The sequence below is a fragment of the Mustela lutreola genome, chromosome 14 (assembly GCF_030435805.1).
Source record: "Mustela lutreola isolate mMusLut2 chromosome 14, mMusLut2.pri, whole genome shotgun sequence".
Taxonomy (NCBI): Eukaryota; Metazoa; Chordata; class Mammalia; order Carnivora; family Mustelidae; genus Mustela; species Mustela lutreola.
This window is the reverse complement of record NC_081303.1, coordinates 35,851,343-35,872,870: the sequence shown is the minus strand read 5'-3', so window position 1 is coordinate 35,872,870 and position 21,528 is coordinate 35,851,343. Positions and strand designations below refer to the sequence as shown.

The 21,528-nt window shown below is 38.2% G+C and overlaps 1 protein-coding gene across 3 annotated transcripts in view; it reads right to left on the bottom strand.

Annotated features, from left to right (window-relative positions):
* The window catches only part of SLC9C2 (solute carrier family 9 member C2 (putative)), a 97,974-nt gene that overhangs the window by 36,252 nt on the left and 40,194 nt on the right, over positions 1-21,528 (bottom strand). For 2 of the 3 annotated variants that reach the window (XM_059146473.1, XM_059146474.1), the window contains exons 12-17: positions 19,668-19,834; positions 18,936-19,040; positions 6,439-6,536; positions 5,375-5,494; positions 3,791-3,989; positions 2,839-3,027 (exon numbers count right to left, since the gene is read on the bottom strand). In XM_059146473.1, the coding sequence (XP_059002456.1) occupies positions 2,839-3,027; positions 3,791-3,989; positions 5,375-5,494; positions 6,439-6,536; positions 18,936-19,040; positions 19,668-19,834 (878 nt within the window). The remainder of the gene's footprint in view (positions 1-2,838; positions 3,028-3,790; positions 3,990-5,374; positions 5,495-6,438; positions 6,537-18,935; positions 19,041-19,667; positions 19,835-21,528) is intronic. The other variant, XM_059146475.1, reaches the window with a different exon arrangement.

The following is a 21,528-nucleotide window of genomic DNA, read 5'->3' as shown; positions in this document are numbered from 1 at the left end:
CAGAGTCCAATGGAGCAGCCCCTCACAACCGATACAGTCAATCACAGAGACAGAATCAGGTCAGAATGCAAGGCAGATGGTGAGGAAACAGGTCACAGAAGAGGAAGGTGAGAAGAGTAAAACATCATCATAGCAAAGGAATTACAAGAGCAGAGAAAGAAGAGATTTTTAGCTGCTATTATGGTTGTGTCACTTTGGTCAGAGGGAGAGATAGTAAAGGTGATTTTTACACAGTGTTATTCCGTGATGCACTGAGGCCCCCTGAGCTGTTCCTAAAAGGATCTAAAGTAAAAATCTCCAATATTCTTCCAAGCTCCCCAATACAGATTGCTGGGCTGGCAGGAAGGGGGCTACCAAAGATGGCGAAAGTTCCCGCCACAAGACCTGAGCTCGGACAGGAGAACAAAGGCCCAAGCAAGAATCTGAGACCCCGCCCCGGGCTCCTGTGGACCAATGGGATCCCGATGAGCGGCAGGATATCCAAATAAGGGAAACTTGCCAAAAGACCCCTGAGCTTTCCCCAAGAGTCCTTAAAAGCCCCCTCCTCCCTGCCTTGGGCGCGACTTCCGCCACTCTGCTTTCCAGAGTGGCGGAACCTCGCCCGAGGGTGCCCACCTCCTCCCGGAGCAACTTTCCTGGCTCCCCTTCTCCTGAGCCCTGAAACTTCGCGGGAGAGCGTTTTTAATAAATCTTGCCTTGCACCCACTTTGCCTGGTGTTGTGTTTATCTCGCCGGAAAAAACTTTACACAGATTTCATTCGAAAGTCACACTGTGCCGAGACTGGCTGTTAGAGCACCTGAATTACATAGTGGGAACACCTGGTTCACAGGCCTATTGCAATAATTTCATTAAATAATGTATGTCAAGGGCTCTGCACAGTCCTGGAACATAGTAAGTGCTCATTAGAAAAAGCTAATCCTGATTATATTAATTCCTTATGTATATTTCATAGAGATCTGTCAAAGTGTGCTGGACGGAAGTAGCGACTGGTTCACACTCTTTTACTTCCCTCAGAGATACTTCACAAAGTATTACTTATACAATAATTATTTTACCTTCATCTGCAATAAATCTCCATATAAAAACTGATTACCTAAGAAGCTTCTCCCTTCCATTTTAAGACAGCCTCATACTACACATCCTGATTTCTAGCGTATTTTGTGTTATGGAAGGGTTATGCCTTATGTAGACCCTCGGCTCTAAGCTCAAAAAAGCAAAAATCACTAATAATCAAAATTACCCCTTACAACAACATTTTAATGTATGAAACAAAACAGCATTTTGTGTATAGTAACGCTTTCGAACACCAAAGCTTGGTAACACTGATACAGAATCAAGGAAGGAACTGACAATAAAGTCTCCAAGTGCAAGTCTGAGCATTCAAACAAGTCTGCCTTTAGGAGGACTATGAAATTTCATGGAGAAAGATAATAGAGGATTCTTTGGTCACCAGGGTTGTCAGCAGTTTGTTTGTTTTTTTACATTAATCCTGGATCGCCTGGGTGGCTCAGCGGATTAAAGCCTCTGCCTTCCGCTCAGGTCACGTTCCCAGGGTCCTGGGATCCAGCCCCGCATCAGGCTCTCTGCTCAGCAGGGAGCCTGCTTCCCTTCCTCTCTCTGCCTAGTTGTGATCTGTCTGTCAAGTAAATAAATAAGATCTTCAAAAAAATTAATCCTTCATAACGTCAACTGATACCAATAAACTTGTTTGAAATAATAGGAATTAAACAACACACAGACACAAAACGTAGAGTGGCAAATGAAACCACCTTAAGCTCCCAACTTAAACGCTTATGTAAGGCAACTTCATTGGAAGAAAGCCTCGCCCCATGTGCCACTCATCCCCACCCTGCCGACTCAGGTCCCGGGTGCCTGGGGTCAGCTGCCGGTGGAGTCCCTTCCTCCTCCCCAGTGTCTAGTGTTCCCGGGGCCTCCCCCTTCTCACCCACCCCCCACCCTCTGCTATGGCCGTCAGTACCCCGGGGGTAGGGATTGCAGAACGGTGCTCCCGGTTCCCCTCCGACTCCGGGTTTGCATGGAAGAATCCTCTTTCCAGGATGCCACTGGGCTACGTGGCGGCGTGGGGGCGGGGGGGGGGGGACCGGGGGGAGGGGCCCGCCCGAGACTCTTGGTCGGCCTCCCTGCCCCAGGCGCCACTCAGTGATCAAGGGTAGAGAGAACTGTTTCCAAAAAAAAAAAAAAAGCTGACTGAAAATCTGAAAATCTACCTTCAGAATCAAAACTGTGGAAAGAAGGAATAGTAGCTGTTACAGAGACTGAAGGCCACAGCAGAATGAAGTTCCATAGGCAGTATGCAATATAGAAGTGGTCTGTAGAGAAAATATTTTCATGCTTCTGCACTGTTAGGCCTTTCTGAGCAAATTTGGAGAGTTTGTTTCTGAGTTACCGTGCTTCCACTGGCACCAACATTTTCGGTCTTTCACTCGACAAATATTTGATTAAGAACTTACTGTATGCTAGGCGCCATTCTAGAGCGGTCGGTTACCTCAGTGACCAAACCAAAGATCGCTGTGTACGTGCCACAACAGTACAAAGGTAGTAAGTGCTATGAGGAAAAACTAAACCTTAAGCAGGTGGAGGGGGGTCAGGAAGCTGGTAGTGCCAGGGAGCAGGTTGTCATTTCACACAGGGTGATCAGGGAAGGCATTCTCTCTGAGAAGCTGAGAGGGTAAACCAGGCAGAAGCCTATGGAGACAGCATTCCAGAAAAGACAGCTCCTTCTCTTGTTTCCTTCCAAATAATGAGGTTTCTTAACACATTTAACAAACAGTGTGGGGAAAACAACAACAACAACATTTGGAAGCGTGATGTTTTACCTTGATGAAAGGAATAAACCTAATTATTCTGAAATATCCCAGTATTACTGTAAACTGAATAAGAACCACGTTGTCTGGTCTCAGTTTGACAAAGTATAAACAAAAGAGGTCAACGATTCCAAGAAGCACGATAAGAAAGTCCAAAGTGTTCCAATATTGATCAAAATACTTCCTTTTCAAAATGATTATCTATTTAGAAGACAAACAGAACGTGTGTTATTTCATAGCACCTATACAACGATGGGGGAGGGGATGGGTCTTCGAAATTAACACTTCAATCCTCAACTACAAATGAGTTGTACTCCAAAAGTTGAGTTTTAAGTTATTCATTTGGAATTTAAAAAAATTTTTTTAATCTCCAACATCAAAATCATAATTTGATTCAAAATAATTTATTTATAATCTTGTATTTATCATTATTTATTAAAATAATTCATTTATAACCTATAAATGAAGTTGAAATGCTGGAAACAAGCAATTAAAAATAGCAATAAACAGAGTCATTGCAACACTATTAATAATGAAATATGAAAACAGTAATGTTGACAAATCATCTTCAAACCATTTATCCTAAAAAGCAGTTCTCATCTTATGACAAGGACCTAGCAAACCAGTTTGGATTTATTCACTTACTTGCTTTTTGCATCATTACAGAAAGTATTTGAGAGAAACAACCCTTTGTATTTTCCATCTGGATTCCCATTTCTCTTCATGTCTTTGGGATTCTCTCCACTTTTATGATACGTATTTTACCTGATACCCAAGACCATGACTATTATACTGATTTCATAATTAAACTCAGAAAGTTCAAAGAAGAATACTAAAGTTCCAGGATCCTATGAACTATTACATCAAATGGCTTCTAGTATCAAATTATTTCAATATGACACAGATAGATTCAAAGATATCTGAATTGTTCTTTTCATTGGATACATCTTATTTTAAACAGTACCTTCAGTGCTGATCGAAATATGTATAAAAATATATAATAGTAGTTTACTGATAAAAGTGCTGACACATTTAACTCTCTTGCCATTGGCCACAGATGTATTATCATAGGATAAATGTACATTACTGTTATAACATGTCCCGCATATTCAAATTCTTCTGAAAATACTATGTGATGTACAAAAAGCAGCAATTTATTATTCCTGGGGAAAAAAGAGATCAATAAAATGTTAGATCACTTTAAAAATATAACAACTGAGAGCTGAAGTTCAGATTTGTTTTAATAAATCATTAACATTAATTTGAAGAAGAATATAAAAATATAGAATAAATAAACATAAACCTAAAAGCATATTTTCTGTATATAATAATCATCAAGGAGAAAGATAAAAATATAGCTCTTATTAATTAATCAGGATGGGGAGCATTTTTTAAAATCAAGGCTAACTGCACAGAAGAAACAAGGCAAAGATTCATTCAACAAAAGCAAGAAACAAATAAATGCAGAGAAAAACATCAGCATCACTTAAAAGTCAGAACAGGAAAAAATACTCTATTCAGTAATTACCATGATGTATTAAAAAAAAAAAAAAAGATTTTATTTATTTATTTGACGGAGAGAGAGATCACAAGTAGGCAAAGAGGCAGGCCGAATGAGAGGGGGAGGAAGGCTCTCCGCTGAGCAGAGAGCCCGATGCGGGGCTTGATCCCAGGACCCTGAGATCATGACCTGAGCCGAAGGCAGAGGCTTAACCCACTGAGCCACCCAGGTGCCCCTGTATTTTTTTTTTTTTTTAATTTTCCAATCCATCCTAAGTAGAGCCTAACAAAAAGTGGTTATCTACATATGTGTCAAGACCCTATATTAATTCCTTATATTTCTCTTTAAACTTAATACATGGGGAAAAGTTAAGAAATTATCAGGATTTGTTATGAAAGGTATGTCAGCGCCCACTTAAAATTTAGTAGCATGAATTTTTCTCGTATTTCTCATTTTTATATCTTTTGTTAATAGAAAAACCTTGTCTTCCTGCTCTAAAAAGCATATAAGTTCACAACTCATAATATGTTAAGTAAAACTTCACGAGTTAAGTAAATCCATATCTTGCAATAATTTGGAAGATTGGTTACAGGTATTATTAAGGCCCTGTTGTGTTTTTCCTAGTTAGGGATATCAACAGAGCTGCCCCATGGCACAGATGAAATGGAGAGGAAAAAATAGGCCATGAGTTTGATATTTCTTTCCCCTCCCTGCTCAGTGTTATACCCAGAAGAACATGAAAGCAGTCTAATTTGTACTATGACCCTAAGATATGGCAATTACCACTTTAAAAAGTCCAAACATGACCAGTCTTTGCTTCTCCTTTCCTACTCACTCCCTAACAGAGGTATCAACAAAAGTCGCTCAAACAACTCAACAAAGAGAGAGATGCAAATGCTCTGCTCCTTCCCTCACCACTTGATCAAAAAGGGCTGACCATAATATTAGTTAATTTTTTTAATACGGAAACTTAATGTAATCAATACTGACAGGGGAGAAGCGGTGATTTTTTTAGGTATATTGCTATTAAAGATTTATAGTACTTACCCATACAGAAAAAGAGGTGCCTTATCTTTATGATATTCCAAGACAGTTAACATGTTTTTAAACTTCATAAGCCAACTTCTAGCTCTCACATAAGTTGAAACATCATAAATACTCATGAATCTAACAGAGAAAAATATACATATATGTTAAAATAAAAATCAAGTGCTATACTTCTGGGTAAATATAAAAAGGGAAATCCCTTTTATATTAAAATATATATTAAAAATGCTCTGTCCTGAAACTCTGTATCGATCTATCGATCCTATGGTCATGTACAGGAAACCCCTGCTGCCTGTCCCTGGAACTATTCTTGACTTGACATAGAGCATAATTAAAGTTTCTCCAGACCAGTCCTTTGGGGTTCAGAATCAAGCTCCCCTTTGTCATGCCTTCCCTAGCTCCAGCCTCTCCAAGGCCCTGAAGGCCCTACCCTTCCCAAACTTTAGGAACTGATGTTAGATCTCCCAGAGAGATTATCAGACTGTTGAAATGTTGACTACCACCTGGCAGGATTTCCTGTCATTGTTGCCCCCACAAACTTTGTCTTGGATTACCCATTAGCGAATGCTTGTCAGGACTATGACCGGTTATAGACATATCTCCAAGACACTTGAACTTTTCCCATCAAATTTAATTGTATCTCCCAGGTCCATCAGAAGGATCAGTTCCTTCAAGCCTGGCTGCACCTGACTAATGGCAGGTTCCAGGCTTCCCTACCTACCCTATCCAGTAACTTAGTAAATATGATATAAAGAAAAGATAAATACAACAGTGTATGAAATTACATACGTTGTCTTTCATGGCTCCCCTAGTCTCTTATCTAATTACACTGTAGTCAGATCTTCCACCAGAATCTCCTAATGACACCAAAGTTATGGACCTTCCGGGGAAAAATGTAAATAAGTAAAAATAAGTAGGATGGACGGATGGATGGATGGATGGATGGAGATAGGTGAAATAAATAGATTGATCAATCTGGATATTTAACTCTCAGTTTGATTTTTTTTTTCTACCATATAGCCATTTGATTCTGGAAATAACAATTTAAGAAGTATTATACTTACTTTCCTTGGATGGGGCAATAGCTTTTGCTTGCACCAATTAATATCCGGGCTGCCTCTACACTGAGGATTCCATCATTACACTGTTTTTCAAAGCTGCTCTAAACACACAATTTTAAACAAACATTAAAAAGGACCAAAAAAAACACATATCATAATATATTCTGCTTTACCTTTACATAGGCCTCATTATTATTATTGAATTCATTATAGGAAAATATACTTTTACCAGAAAATTCTTGTAGCAGCAAAAAAACCGCAAATTCATTCAATTTAAATATTTATTGAATATTCATTTTTTGCAAAGTCCTATCCTGGATGCTATAAAAGATACCAAGTTTCCTAGCTTCAGAAACTCAAAATCTGTACAAATCAAAGAGTTTTCTTTGGTAATATAAATAGCATCATAGCATCATCTTTCTGCAGCAGAATAGTGCAAAGTATTAATTCAAAGGTTAACTAATCATCTCACCCTCTTAAAAAACTACCAAGAGAGAAAAGTTAAATTGTGTTCTTTTGTTTCCTTTTTGCTAGGTTTATTGTGATATAGTTAACATATAACATTGTGTAAGTTTAAGGTGTACAATGTGATGATTTATACACTTGTATATATTGCAGAATGGTTACATGACAAGATTAGTTAACACATCCATTACCTCACATAATTACAACTTTTTTGTGTGTGATTGTGTGTGATTTAAGATCCACTCTCTTAGCAACAATCAAGTATGTAATATAGAATTTTTATAGTTGCCGTGCTGTATATTAGAGCCCCAGAACTTATTCATCTTATAACTTATAAAAAAGTTTGTATACTTTGATTAATATCTCCTCCACTCCCCTACCTCCCAACCCCTGGAAACCACCATTTCACTCTGCTTCTATAAGTTTGGCTTTTTTTTTTTTTTTTTTTTAGATTCCACACATACATGAAATCATACAGTATTTGTCTTTCTCTGTCTGACTTATGTTACCTAGCACAAGGTCCTCAAATCACAGATGGCTGTTCTGTGGTTGAATAATATTCCATTAGATAGGTAGATGATAGATAGATAGATAGATAGATAGATAGATAATAGATAACATTCTCTTTATTCATCCATCGGGGACACTTGGGTTTTTTTCCATGTCTTTGATATAGTGAATAATGCTGAAAGAAACACAGGAGCACATGATCTCTTTGAGATTCTATTATCATTTCCTTCTGACATATACCAAGAGGTGGAGTTGCTAGAAGATATGATAGTTCTAGCTTTAATTCTTTGAGGAATGTTTATATCAATTTCTGTAATGACAGTACCAATTTACATTCCTACCAACAGTGCACAAGAGTTTCCTTTTCTCCACATCCTAGCCAACAAGTTATTTCCTGTGTTTGGGGGGAGAGTTAGTCTAACAGATGTGGTGTGATATCTCGTTATGCTTTTCAAGTTTTTATTTTGGTTACCCCGCGGTCATCACAAGTGCATTCCTTAATCTCCATCACCATTACGTTCATGTCCCCACCCACCTCCCCCCCAGTTTGTTCTACAGTTCTGTTCTTGGTTTGTCTCTCTCTCTATTTTCCCTTGGCTTGTTTTGTTTCTTAAATTCCACATATGAGTGAAATTATATGGTATTTGTCTCTCTCTGACTTACTTGCTTCACTGGCATTATCCTCTCCAGCTCCATCCACATCGTTGCAACGTTGTAGCAATTCTTTATCCATTCACCAATTTATGGACACTTGGGCTGCTTCCATATCTTAGTTATTATAAATAATGCTGCTATAAACATAGGAGTGCATGTATCCCTTTAAATTAGGGGTTTTGTATTCTTTGGGTAAATACCCAGTAGTGTGTTTCCTGGATCAGAGGGTGGTTTTATTTTTAACTTTTTAGGAACCTCCATACTGTTTTCCACAATGGACACACCAGTTTGCATGCCCAGAGGGTTCCCCTTTCTCCACATCCTCACCAACACCTGTTGTTGATTTTAGCCATTCTGACAGGTGTGAGGGATATTTCTCTGTTGATTTGCATTTCCCTGATGATCAGTGATGATGAACATCTTTTTATGTGTCTGTTTGCCAACTCTATGTCTTGTTTGGATAGGTGTCTGTCTTCTGCCCATTTTTTAAAAAAGCTTTTATTTATTTATTTGACAGAGAGAGACACAGAGAGAGGAAAAACAAGCAGGGGGAGTGGGAGAGGAAGAAGCAGGCTTCCCACCAAGCAGGAAGCCTGACATGGGCCTCAAACCCAGGACCCTGGGATCATGACCTGAAACAAAGGCAGATGCTTAACGACTAAGCCACCTAGGCGCCCTTCTGCCTATTTTTTAATTGGATTATTTGTTTTTTGGGGTGCTGAGTTTTATAAGTTCTTTATATTGGGGTGCCTGGGTGGCTCAGTGGGTTAATCCTCTGCCTTCGGCTCAGGTCATGATCTCAGGATCCTGGGATCGAGCCCTACGTTGTGCTCTCTGCTCAGAGAGCACACCCCTGTGTGCTGCTCTGCCTACTTGTGATCTCTGTCAAATAAATAAATAAAATCTTAAAAAAAATGTTCTTTATATATCTTTGATATTAACCCTTTATCAGATATGTCATTTGCAATATATCTTCTTCCATTGTGTAGGTTGTCATTATAGTTTTGATTAGCATTTCCCTGATGATTAGTTGAGTACCTTACATGTGGTTGACCACATGTCTTCTTTGGGAAAATGTCTATTCAAGTTCTCTGCCTACTTTTAATCAGATTATTTGTGTTTTTTTTTTTCTATTGACTTTTATGAGTTTCTTTCATTTTTTGGATATTAACCTCTTAGCTGACATATGGTTTGCAAATAATTTCTCCCATGCTATAGGTTGCCTTATCACTTTGTTGACTATATTACTGTCCAGGAGCTTTTTTAGTTGCAGTTGCTTCTGTTCCTTGTGTCTTTGGAAATATATTTTAAAAATTGGTTGTCAAGACCAATGTCAAGTACCTTTTTCTTTACGTTTTCTTCTAAGAGTTTTATGGTTTCGGTCTTATATCTAAATCTTTAATCCATTTTGAGTTAATTTTGTAAGTAGTGTAAGAGAGAGTTTCAATTTTTTTCTTTTGGATGTGAATATCTAGTTTTCCCACAATTATTGAAAACACTATCTTTTCCTCATTGATATTTTTCACTCTCCTGTCAAATATTAGTTGACCACACATGCATGGGTTTATTTTGGGGTCTCAACTCTGCTCTGTTGGTCTGTGTGTCTATTTTTATGCCAGTGCTATACTGTTTTGGTTACTACAGCTTTGTAGTATAATTTGAAATCAGGAAGTGTGATGCCTCTAGCTTTGTTCTTTCTCAAAATTGTTTTGGCTTTTCAGGTTCTTTTGTGATTTCATACACATTTTTGGATTGTTTATTCCATTTTTGTGAAAAGGGCCATTGGCATTTTGATAGAGATTGCATTGAATCTATAATGGCTTTAGGTAATATGGACATTTTAATAATAATGTTTCTGATCCATGAACATATCTTTCCACTTATTTGTGTCTTTTTCAGTAATTTTCATCAGTGTCACATAGTTTTCAGCCTATAGATCTTTCACCCCCTTGGTTAAATTTATTTCTAAGTATTTTATTGGTTTCGATGCTATGTATATGGGATTATTTTCTTTAATTCTTTATCACAGAATGCATTGTTAATATACTTAAGTACAACTGATACATGTATGTTGGTTTTGTATTCTGCAACTTTACTGAATTCGTTAATTAGTTTTAAGAGTTTTTTGGTGGACTCCTTAGGCTTTTCTCTTTTTTTAAGATTTTATTCATTTATTTGAGAGAGAGAGAGAGAATGAGAGAGCATGAGTTGGGGGAGGGGCTAACAGAGAGGGGGAAGCAGACTCCCTGCTGAGTAGGGAGCTCCCTTCTGGGGTCCAAACCCAGGATACTGTGATCCTGGCTTGAGCTAAAGGCAGCCATTTAATCAACTGAGCCACCCAGGCGCCCCCTAGGGTTTTCTAGATATAAGACCATGTCATTTGCAAACAGTTTTATTCCTTCCTTTCTATTGCTCTGACTAGAACATTTAGTACTATGTTGAAAAGGAGTGGTAAGAGTGGACATCCTTGTCTTGTTTGTCATCTTGGAAAAAAGCTTTCAACTTTTCACCACTGAGTATAATATTAGCTGTGGGTTTGTTGCATATGGTCTTCATTATACTGAGGTATATTTCTTCTGTACACAATTTGCTGAGAGTTTTTATCATGAAAGGGTGTGGAATTTTTTCTGCATCTATTGAGAAAATCATATTATTTTTATCCTTCATTCTACCAATGTGGTATGTGACTGATTTGTAAGAGTCTCATGCTTTACCAACTGAGTTAGCCAGGAGCCCTTTTTAAACTGATTTTATAGATATTAAACCACCCTTGCATCTCAGGGATAAATCCCATTTTATCATGGTTCATAATCCTTTTTTTTTCTTTTTTAAAGATTTTATTTATTTGACAGAGAGAGATCGATCACAAGTAGGCAGAGAGGCAGGTGGGGGTGGGGGGATGGAAGCAGGCTCCTTGCTGAACAGAGAACCCGATGCAGGGGTCCATCCCAGGACCACGACCTGGGCCGAAAGCAAAGGCTTAACCCACTAACCCACCCAGATGCCCCGGTTCATAATCCTTTTAATGTGCTGTTGAATTTCATTTGCTAGTATTGTGTTGAGAATTTTTGCATCTGTATTTTTCAAGGGTATTGACTTTTATTTATCTTTTCTTGTAGTGTCCTTATTTGAGTTTGGGAGTGTTCCCTTCTTTCAATATTTTGAAAGACTTTGAGAAGGGATTGGCATAAATTTCTTCTTTAAACCGTTTGGTAGGGGGGGTGCCTGGGTGGCTCAGCGGGTTAAGTGTCCAACTCTTGATTTTGGCTCAGGTCATGATCTCAGGGTCATGTATATTGTGTATATATATACATTTTCTTTATCCATTCATCAGTTGATGGACATTGGGACTCTTTCCATAATTTGGCTATTGTGGACATTGGTGCTATAAATACTGGGGGGCATGTACCCCTTCAAATCAGCATTTTTGTATTCTTTGGGTAAATACCTAGTAATTCAATTGCTGGGTCATAGGGTAGTTCTATTTTTAACTTTGTGAGGAACTTCCATACTGTTTTCCAGATAACTGTACCAGTTTGCAGTCCCACCAATTGTGCAAAAGAGTTCCTCTTCCTCCACATCCTCACCAACATCTGTTGTTTTCTGAGTTGTTAATTTTTAGTCTTTCTGAAAGGTGTGAGGTAGGATCTCATTGTGATTTTGATTTTTATTTCCCTGATGATGTGGGAAGTTGAGCATTTTTTCACGTGTCTGTTAGCCATCTATATGTCTTCTTTGGAGAGATGTCTGTTCACCTCTTCTGCCCATTTCTTAACTGGATCATTTATTGGGGAGGGTGTTGATTTTGATAAATTCTTTATTTTTTAAAAAGATTTTATTGATTTATTTGTCAGAGAGAGGGAGTGAGATTGTGAGCACAAGCAGGGAGAGCAGCAGACAGTGGGAGAAGCAGACTCCCTGCTAAGCAAGGAGGCTGATGTAGGACTCGATTCCAGGACACTGGGATCATGACCTGAGCCAAAGGCAGATGCCTTAACTGACTGAGCCACCCAGGTGTCCCAATTTTGATGAATTCTTTATAGATTTTGTATACTAACCCTTTATAAGATATGTCATTTGCAAATGTCTCCTTCCATTCTGTCAGTTGCCTTTTAGTTTTGTTGTTTATTTCCTTCACTGTGCAGAAACATTTTATCTTGATGAAGTCCTAATAGTTCATTTTTGCTTTTGTTTCCCTTGCTTCTGATGATGTGTCTAGTAAGAAGTTGCTACAGCCAAAGTCAAAGAGATTTCTGCTTGTGTTCACCTTTAGGATCTTGATAGTTTCTTGTCTCACATTTAGGTCTTTCATCCATTTTTGGATGAAGTTATTTTTGAATATGGTGTAAAAAAGTGGCCCAGTTTTGTTCTTTTGCATGTTGCTGTCCAGTTTTCCCCAAACCACTTGTTGAAGATACTGTATTTTCTCCACTGGATATTCTTTGCTGCTTTGTCAAAGATTGGCTAACCACAGAGTCGTGGGTCCATTTCTGGGTTCAGTATTCTGTTCTATTGCTCTATGTGCCTGTTTTGTGCCAGTACCATACTGTCTTGATGATTACAGCTTTGTAACAGAGCTTGAAGTCTGGGATTGTGATGCCTCCAGCTTTGCTTTTCTTTCTCAACATTATTTTGGCTATCTGGAGCCTTTTGTAGTCCCATAAAAATTTTAGGTTTGTTTGTTTTACTTCTGTGAAAAATGCTAGTGTTATTTTGATTGGGATTGCACTGAATATGTAGATTGCTTTGGGCGGGAGAGACATTTTAACAGTGTTCTTCCAATCCATGAGCATGGAATGCTTTTCCATTTCTTTGTGTCTTCCTCAATTTCTTTCATAACTTTTCTATAGTTTTCAGAGTACAGATCTTTCCCCTCTTTGGTTTGGTTTATTCCTAGGTATCTTATGGTTTTTTTGTGCAGTTGTAAATGGGATTGATTTCTCCTTCTGCTATTTCATTATTTGTGTATAGAAAGACAACAGATTTCTGTACATTGATTTTATAGCCTGTGACTTTGCTGAATTCATGTAACCCTTTTAGCAATTCTTTGGTGGAGACTTTCAGGTTTTCTACATAGAGTTTCATGTCATCTGGAAAGTCTGAAAGTTTGAAAGTTTGACTTCTTCCTTGCCAATTTGGGTGACTTTTTTTTTTTTTTTTTTTGTCTGATTGCTGAGGCAAGGACTTCCAGTACTATGTTGAGCAACAGTGGTGAGAGAGGACATTCCTGTCGTGTTCCTGACCTTAGGGTAAAAGCTCTCAGTTTTTCCTCATTAAGTATGATATTAGCTGTGGGTCTTCTGTATATGGCCTTTATGATGTTGAGGTATATTCCTTCTATCCTTACTTTCTTCAGGGTTTTTTTTATCAAGAAAGGATGCTGTAGGGGCATCTGGGTGGCTCAATCAGTTAAGCATCTGCCTTCAGGTCAGGTCATGATCTCAGAGTCTTGGTATTGAGCCCCACGTCTGGCTCTCTGCTCAGTGGGGAGCCTGCTGCTTCCTCTCCTTCTGCTGTCCCCCCATCCCTGCTTGTGCTCTCTCACTCTCAAATAAATAAATAAATTTTTTTTAAAAAAAGAAGAAAGGGCACCTAGGTGGCTCAGTCATTAAGTGTCCAGGGTCCTGGGATCCAGCCCTGCATCCAGCTCCATTTGGTGGGACCTGCTCTTCCCTCTCCCACTCCCCCTGCTTGCGTTCCCTCTCTTGCTGTCTCTCTCGCTGACAAATAAATAAATTAAAAAATAAATAAAAACAAAAATGGAAGTATGCTGTATTTTGTCAAATGTTTTTTCCTGCATCTATTAAGAGGATCGTGGGAGGTTTTTGTTATTAATTCAATCTCCTTACTCATTATTGGTCAGCTGAGATTTTCTACTTTTTTTATGATTCAGTCTTAGTAGACTCTAAATTTCTAGGAATTTATCTATTTCATCCAGGTTATCTAGTTCTTTGGTTTACAACTCTTCATAGTAACTTCTTACAATCATTTGTATTTCCGTGATGTCAGTTTGTATAGTCTCTACTTTTTTATAATTTTTTTAAAAGATTTTATTTATTTGACAGACAGAGATCACAAGTAGGCAGAAAGGCAGGCAGAGAGAGAGGAGGAAGCAGGCTCCCTGGGGAGCAGGAAGCCCGATGTGGGGCTCGATCCCAAAACCCTGGGATCATGATCTGAGCCAAAGGCAGAGGCTTTAACCCACTGAGCCACCCAGGCACCCCTACTTTTTTATAATTTTGAGTTCTCATTCTTTATTGATTATTCTATTGATTATTCCCGCATGCGGCTCTCTGCTCAGAGGGGAGCCTGCTTCCCCCCAACTGCCGCCTGCCTCTCTGCCTACTTGTGATCTCTTTCTGTCAAATGAATAAATAAAATCTTTAAAAAAAAAAAAAAGTGTTGGACTCTTGATCTCAGCTCAGGTCATGAGTTCAAGCTCCTTGTTGGGCATGGAGCCTACTTAAAAAGAAAAAGAGAGAGAAAGAGAATAGGAGTGGGAGTGGTCATTACATGGGATTGTTAGTTTAAAAAAAGTAAATGCTGTAGGTCATTATGGCAATGGCCCCAATGTATCCATGCTTTCCTGTGTCCATGCCCTTGCAACTGACCCTATTGTTTCTCCCAAGAAAGGGAGTCTACCTCTTCACTCATTGTCTCTGAGCTAGCTTTGTGATTTGCTTTAACTCATAGAATGGGAATAAAAAATAATGTTATTCAAGTTCCAGAACATAGGATTCAGACGCCTTGCAGCTTCTCCTCTTACCCTGTTGGAATCCAGAGTCCACGATGCTGAGAAGAAACCCAGGCCACTCTATGGAAAATAGAAGGCCATATGGAAGACAGCCAAAGTGCTCTGAAAGACATCCCACATCAACTGCCAAATCTCTGAATGAGGACATTCTGGACCCTCTAGTCCCACTGAACTATGAGATGACCACAGACACATGAATGCTCCCAGCCAAGACCGACAACAGAATCATCCAGATTGCCAATCCACAGAACTATGAGACATAATAAGCCATTGTTTTAAGCCTGTAAATTTTGGTCTGATTTGATATAGTGCAAAGGCCAACCAAAATGGAAATCAATTGTGCAGAGCCTCCCTAAAAAGGGTTAAAACATGTGACAGTAGCTTTGGGACTTAGGGGTGAGTAGAGTCAGAGAGCAGTGCAAAAACTGATTTAAGGTACAGGAGGGAGCCAGCTGTGCTAATGAAGAGGCACCACAGTGGGCAATACTGTCACCTGAGGCCCCTGGGAAGGTGAAAAATGTGCCCAATGAACTTATGAATCTGGCAGCTAAGATTATTTCTAGATTTGTAATATTCAAGAAATACTAAAATTATCAATGTTTAAGCTACTTATGACAAAGTACAGGAAGAGAGAGAGAGAAACCAAAGAGAAACAGTTTACTCTACAGCAGAAATTAGAGAAAAAATAGAGTCCATGCTTTGCCAGGTTGCTAACTAAACTTCTCTCTCATCTGCAGTCTCTCCAGCTGGCAAAAGACCTAAATGTAAAGATTGAATCTAGAGTGCTGACAGTAAAATATGCCTTTGGGTTCAAGATCAAATAAAGGATGTGCCTGAAGACCCTTTGTTAAGACCACTGAAAGATTAAAGCTGGCAGTCAGTCTGTCTTCTCCAGCAGATAGAAGGCTTTCTCAGACTCATCTTCAGACATGTGGCCCGTCTGAAAAGGAACTGTGGCCCTCCACAGTTATCGGATTGGTTGAGAACACGCTTTTAGGGAAGACAGAAATGATCCTAAATGAATAGAAACATCCCAAGTTTCAACTGACAGAAATCAGGCTGAGCAGGCCAGTCAGCTACAAACATAGATTATTTCCTGTGGAAATATAAAGAATAAGGTGCTCTGGCGCATAGTTCCAGCTCGATTTCAGAATTGCCATGGACCAGTGATGCATAAGGACTTCCTGTTATTCCCCGTCTTGAACAGAATTGTCTGTTGATTGGCACTAAATGTTGGGGAGTGGCATGGGGGACGGATTACTCATTTCTTAGTTCATGGTTGTCCAGATCAAGAGGAATCATACTTAAAGAGATGCAGTTGGGGCACCTGGATGGCTCAGTGAGTTAAAGCCTCTGCCTTTAACCTGATCCCAGGGTCCTGGGATCAAGCCCCACATTGGGCTCTCTGCTCAGCAGGGAGCCTGATTCCTTCCTCTCTCTGTGCCTGCCTCTCTGCCCACTTGTGATTTCTGTCTGTCAAATAAATAAAATCTTTATTAAAAAAAAATAAATAAAGAGATGCAGTCAAGGAGCCTAGACCAAATGTAGATCATGAGATACTGGACTTGGAGTCTGACCCCAAGATAGAATGAAGGTATGTGTGTGGTGGTGGGGGTCTTAGAAAAGGATCAGTGTATTTTGTTTATAGGACGAACATAAATATTTGTGGCCGGCAAACACACAATGTTATATTAAATATGGTTATATCCTAATTTTGTTTTCCTTTTCTTCTTTTTTTCTTTCTCTTTTATCTATTTGGAGAGGATGAACGTTAGCTAAACCTTCCATGGTAATCATTTCACAATATATGTAAATCAGACCATCATGCTGTTTGCATTAAACTGATACAGCAATGTATGTCAGTTATTACTCAAAAAAACTGGGTGGGGGGAAGCATTCAAGAAAATATATACGTAGTTATATAATACGTAACAAACAAAATATGGTCACAAAATCTTTGCATCTCTTACCAATTGAGAGGTTGGGTCTACTTTTTTAATTAACAGGGCCCTATTTACAAGTCTGGTAGTAGGGTCCCAACTCTTGATTGCACGTCTCAGTTCATTTTTATGTGATATCTCATGCTTCAGAGGCAAGCCAGTTTCCTCACATGATAATCACAGGTTGGTATTCAGAGTAGAAGAAAGTGGAAATTGTAAACCTTCTTGAAGCACAGGCTCCAGAACATTCCCAAAGTCACTTCAGAAACATTTTATGGGTCAAAACAAGACACAAGAACAGCCCAAATTCAATGAGTTAGGAGTAGCAGGGAGGGATATAGGCACCACCTCTTAATGGAGGCTCTACAAATAAATCGTGACCATACTATACTGCTCTGGGTAAGAAACTTTCAAATTCTGAGAACATTTTAAATTAAGCTTAGAAATGCTTAAAAAAGGGAAAATATAGTATTATTAATTTATTTTGTATTAAGGAGAAATACGTTCTTCAACAGAAAAAATAAAAGAGAGGAAGGAATTTATAGGTTAAAGAGACTTAAAGGGCATATCCATTAATTACAATGTAACTGTAATTTTACAAATACAAATACAGATTCAATTTGAAAATATAAACTGTGAGGGGCGCCTAGGTGCCTCAGTTGGTAAAGGATCCAACTCTTGATTTTGGCTCAGGATCGTGATGTCAGGGTCATGATCTCAGGGTTGTGAAATCAAGCCCCAAGCTGGGCTCCATGCTCAGTGGGGAGTCTACAAGAGATTCTCTCTCTCCCTCTCCATTTGTCCCTCCCTCCTCTTGTGCTCACTCTCTCTAAAAAATAAATAAATAAATCTTTAAATATATGTATGTAATACGCATTGATCACATTAACAAGACAATTGGAAACTTGATCATTGACTCGATATTTGATTAAGGAACTATTATTAATTTCTAGGTACAATATTAATATTTTACTATGTTTTTTAGAAGGCTTTAAAATTTCGAGATACATACTGAAGTATTTACAGATGAAATAATATGATATCTGAGACTTGTATTAAATTAATATGGAAAGTAGAGTAGTGAATGAGGCTGCTGATGAGGCAGGGTTAGTCATCTTGGTTTTTAAGGCTGGATGATGGGTACATAGGGACTTATTCTAGTATTATATCTACTTTTGTATATGTTGGAAATTCTTCATTGTAAGTTTTAAAATAAAATTTTAAAAAATGGACTCTGGGCATAATGAATATATGGGCATATTTTTGTGTATTTGTAATATTGAATAAAATGTGTTCTATTAGACCATAATCCCAATTTAAAATGTGCAATTTGATAAGTTGATTTAAACTTGATTTTACCTAGTAATCATATTTTTAATATGTTATATAATATGTAATTATTTTAAATTATGTTATATAATATATAATTATTTTTATTTTTAATATGTCATATAATTTTTAATGTTATATTTAATTATATACAAATATATTTATTTAAAATATAGTCTTCCTTATATTAAAACATTTAATCTTATTTTAAGAGAATTTTTGATTCATTGGTTTTGTTTTAATGTATTAGATTTGCAAGAGTTAAAAAAGCACTTAAGAGAATTTTATATAAAAGAAACTCAAATACATTAAATTTATAAAAGTAGTTTCAGATATTTGAAGATGTTCAGTTAGATAAGTACATAAAGGGCACCAAAGATTTTTCAAAGTCCCCTCAAAAGCCAACTGCTAAAAATTACTAGACTTAGAAACAGAATAATAAAGATAGGTGACTTGAATTTAAAGCTTAAGACATTTATTGTTATTTTTTAACTTTAATAAAGCAAACAAGTTTTAATAACAATAGGCTATCAAAAGGTGAAAACTTTTTTTCCCCAGCCACCTAAAAGCCTTATTTAAGAAATAGGAGCATTATTTAAGAAATAAGAATTAAAAATAAATAAATAGGGCGCCTGGGTAGCTCAGTGGGTTAAGCCGCTGTCTTCGGCTCAGGTCATGATCTCAGGGTCCTGGGATTGAGTCCTGCATCGGGCTCACTGCTCAGCAGGGAGCCTGCTTCCCTTCCTCTCTCTCTACCTGCCTCTCCCTCTACTTGTGATTTCTCTCTGTCAAATAAATAAATAAAATCTTTAAATAAATAAATAATAGATTATATGAACTGTACCAACCATTTGGATTATAGCGACATGCAATCTGGCTTCTTCTATTAAAACTTCTTCTGTTGGGGACTCCTCCTCCTCTTTGTTATCAGATGAAACATAATAAGGATCAGACTAAGTTTAAAAATATAATTAGATTAAATTAAAAGTAAGCTAAAATATATAGGAGCTGCCAAACACTTCACTCAACCAAGATTCAAATAACTCAGATTAGAACTGCTATCACGAAGGGATATGTGTAACTGGGTTCACTCTCTGTATGAAAAATGTGGCTTTTAACTGTGGTAAAGTAACAATTCATTGGGGAGATTTGCAAGTCAGATTCTCCCCCAAACCTACCTACGCTTGACTGCTCTCTAAGAAACCTGTGTTCTTTGCTTTTTATAATAACATGAGGACAGATCGCTCAGCTCCTCAAATGGTTGGAAACACGGGCTTGCCAGAGGCCATTCATAGTTAGTAAATCAACCAGTGTGTAAAAATTCCAATTCTCCTCTATTTGACAAATAAACCTAGATAACTAAGACCTTCTCTTTAGAGAAAATTCAAAGTCTTTTCACCAAGATAGCAAAGCTAGTAAATATACCCCCCACCCCCCCCACCCCCCTTCCCCCCCAGCCCCTCCCCCATCCTCAGTTTTCTGACATTTCATTTGCAGGATCAAATTTCTTTATAAGAGAGGCAGACCCAGGAGAGAAGAAGGACTATTTTTTTTTTTTTTTTTGCCGGGTATCAACTCACAGGAAAGTTGTATTCAATCTTTGTTTTTTCTTCTACTAAGGTCCAATTAACATTTGTCAACATTTTTTCTGTTTTGAATAGTGTGATTGTGTTCTGTATTATCTCTTGAATGTGCTTAATGGCATTTTGCATGGCCATTTGCCTTGGGAGGGAAATAGCACACAAACCTGTGACCAAAAAAAAAAGCAAGTGTCTTAATAGAATACAGTGAAGACTGTAAGAAGAGGCAAAGTCCTGCAAGGTAGAGTGAAATCTTGTTGCCGTAGTGAATCACATGCACAGCCAAACCATAGTGTTTAGAGCAAGGACAAACTTTGGTCCAAAGTCTTCCAGAAAATTACCCAGCTATCTGTTTCTTCTGGCTACAGAGCTCAACTTACCTGACTCAGCTGCTAAGGAATGCTTTATTAGTTTCCTTCCATTCCCGTTACTGAGAGATGTGACTTGTGACTTCAAGGTCCCTAATCAGTATTTCTCAAAGTATAAGAAAGCACTCATATCTTCTTCAGGTAGGAAGGCTACCTATTAATCTGTGCAAATTCCCTGGCCCACCTCATTCCTAGAGAATCAGACTGGTCTTGGAATTTGTAACTGAACAATTCTCTGACTGACTCTTATAAAAATTTTAAAATTAAAAAAATTTTAAATAAAAAGGTCACCGCAATAGAGACCCCTCAAATTTAGTATATCTGTTTCCTGGCCAGCAAATTTACATGCTCCAAAAATTGTAGCCATTTATATTTTCTTGAGGTATGAATTTGATGTTACAGCTATGAGGCTCACTCACTGAAAAGAAGAATTAATTTTTTTTTGAAGATTCTATTTATTCATTCCACAGAGAGAGAGAGAGAGCACAAGCGGGGCAAGTGGCAGGCAGAGGGAGAGGGAGAAGCAGACTCCCCACTGAACCAGGAGACTGATGCAGGGCTTGATCCCAGGACCCCAAAATCATGACCTGAGCCAAAGGTAGATGCTTAACCGAAAGAGCCACCCAGGTGCCACCCAAAAGAATTTAATTAGCGAGTAAACTTGGTCTGCTCACATGGAATTACATCTCAATAAAATTGTTTTCTCTTCATAAGTGCGCATGAACGGTCTCATAGTTAAAATGAGTTCTAAATGTTTAGCTCAACTTTACTATATTCTCTGTGGGACACTGTGTGTAATGATGGTATTTGAAATTTTCAGGATTCCCAAGGTCTGGAAACATATCCCTCTTGATTCATTATGGTCCAGAGCAAACATGCATTTGACTGTAGGCTGAAGTTAGAAGTTGTCAGCTTTAGATTAAAAATTCCCATGACTGAGACCACACAAGAAGAAATTTTTCTCTTTTTGGGGGGAAACATGAGTGTATGTGGACCACTTGGTGGCACCAATACATTTGAGTGAACTCCCTGTGTTTAGATGATCCTGGAAGTGTATGAGGAGGGAACCTCTTAAAGCCTTAGACTAGATGGAAGCAGTTAGTTTGAAACTTCTACTGATAAAACTCAACTCTGTCAAGTATTAAATGTGTGCTATGTAGTATTTCTAGAAAGAATGAGTATGGATTCTGAGGGGAGAAAGACCGTTATCATACTCTTCTGTTTTATAATGAAAATTTTTGAGGTTTAACTACTATAATAAAAAAAATCTGGAGGTGGGGCGGAGGTGCCTGGGAGCTCAGTTGGTTAAGCATCCAATTCTTGATTTTAGCTCAGGTTATGATCTTAAGATCTTGAGATAGAGCCCCACACAGGCTCTGTGCTGAGTGTGAAGCCTCCTTGGGATTCTCTCTCCCTTTGCCTCTCACACACACACACACTCTCTCTCTCTCCCCAAAATAAATAAATAAATAATAAAATTTTTACAAATTTTC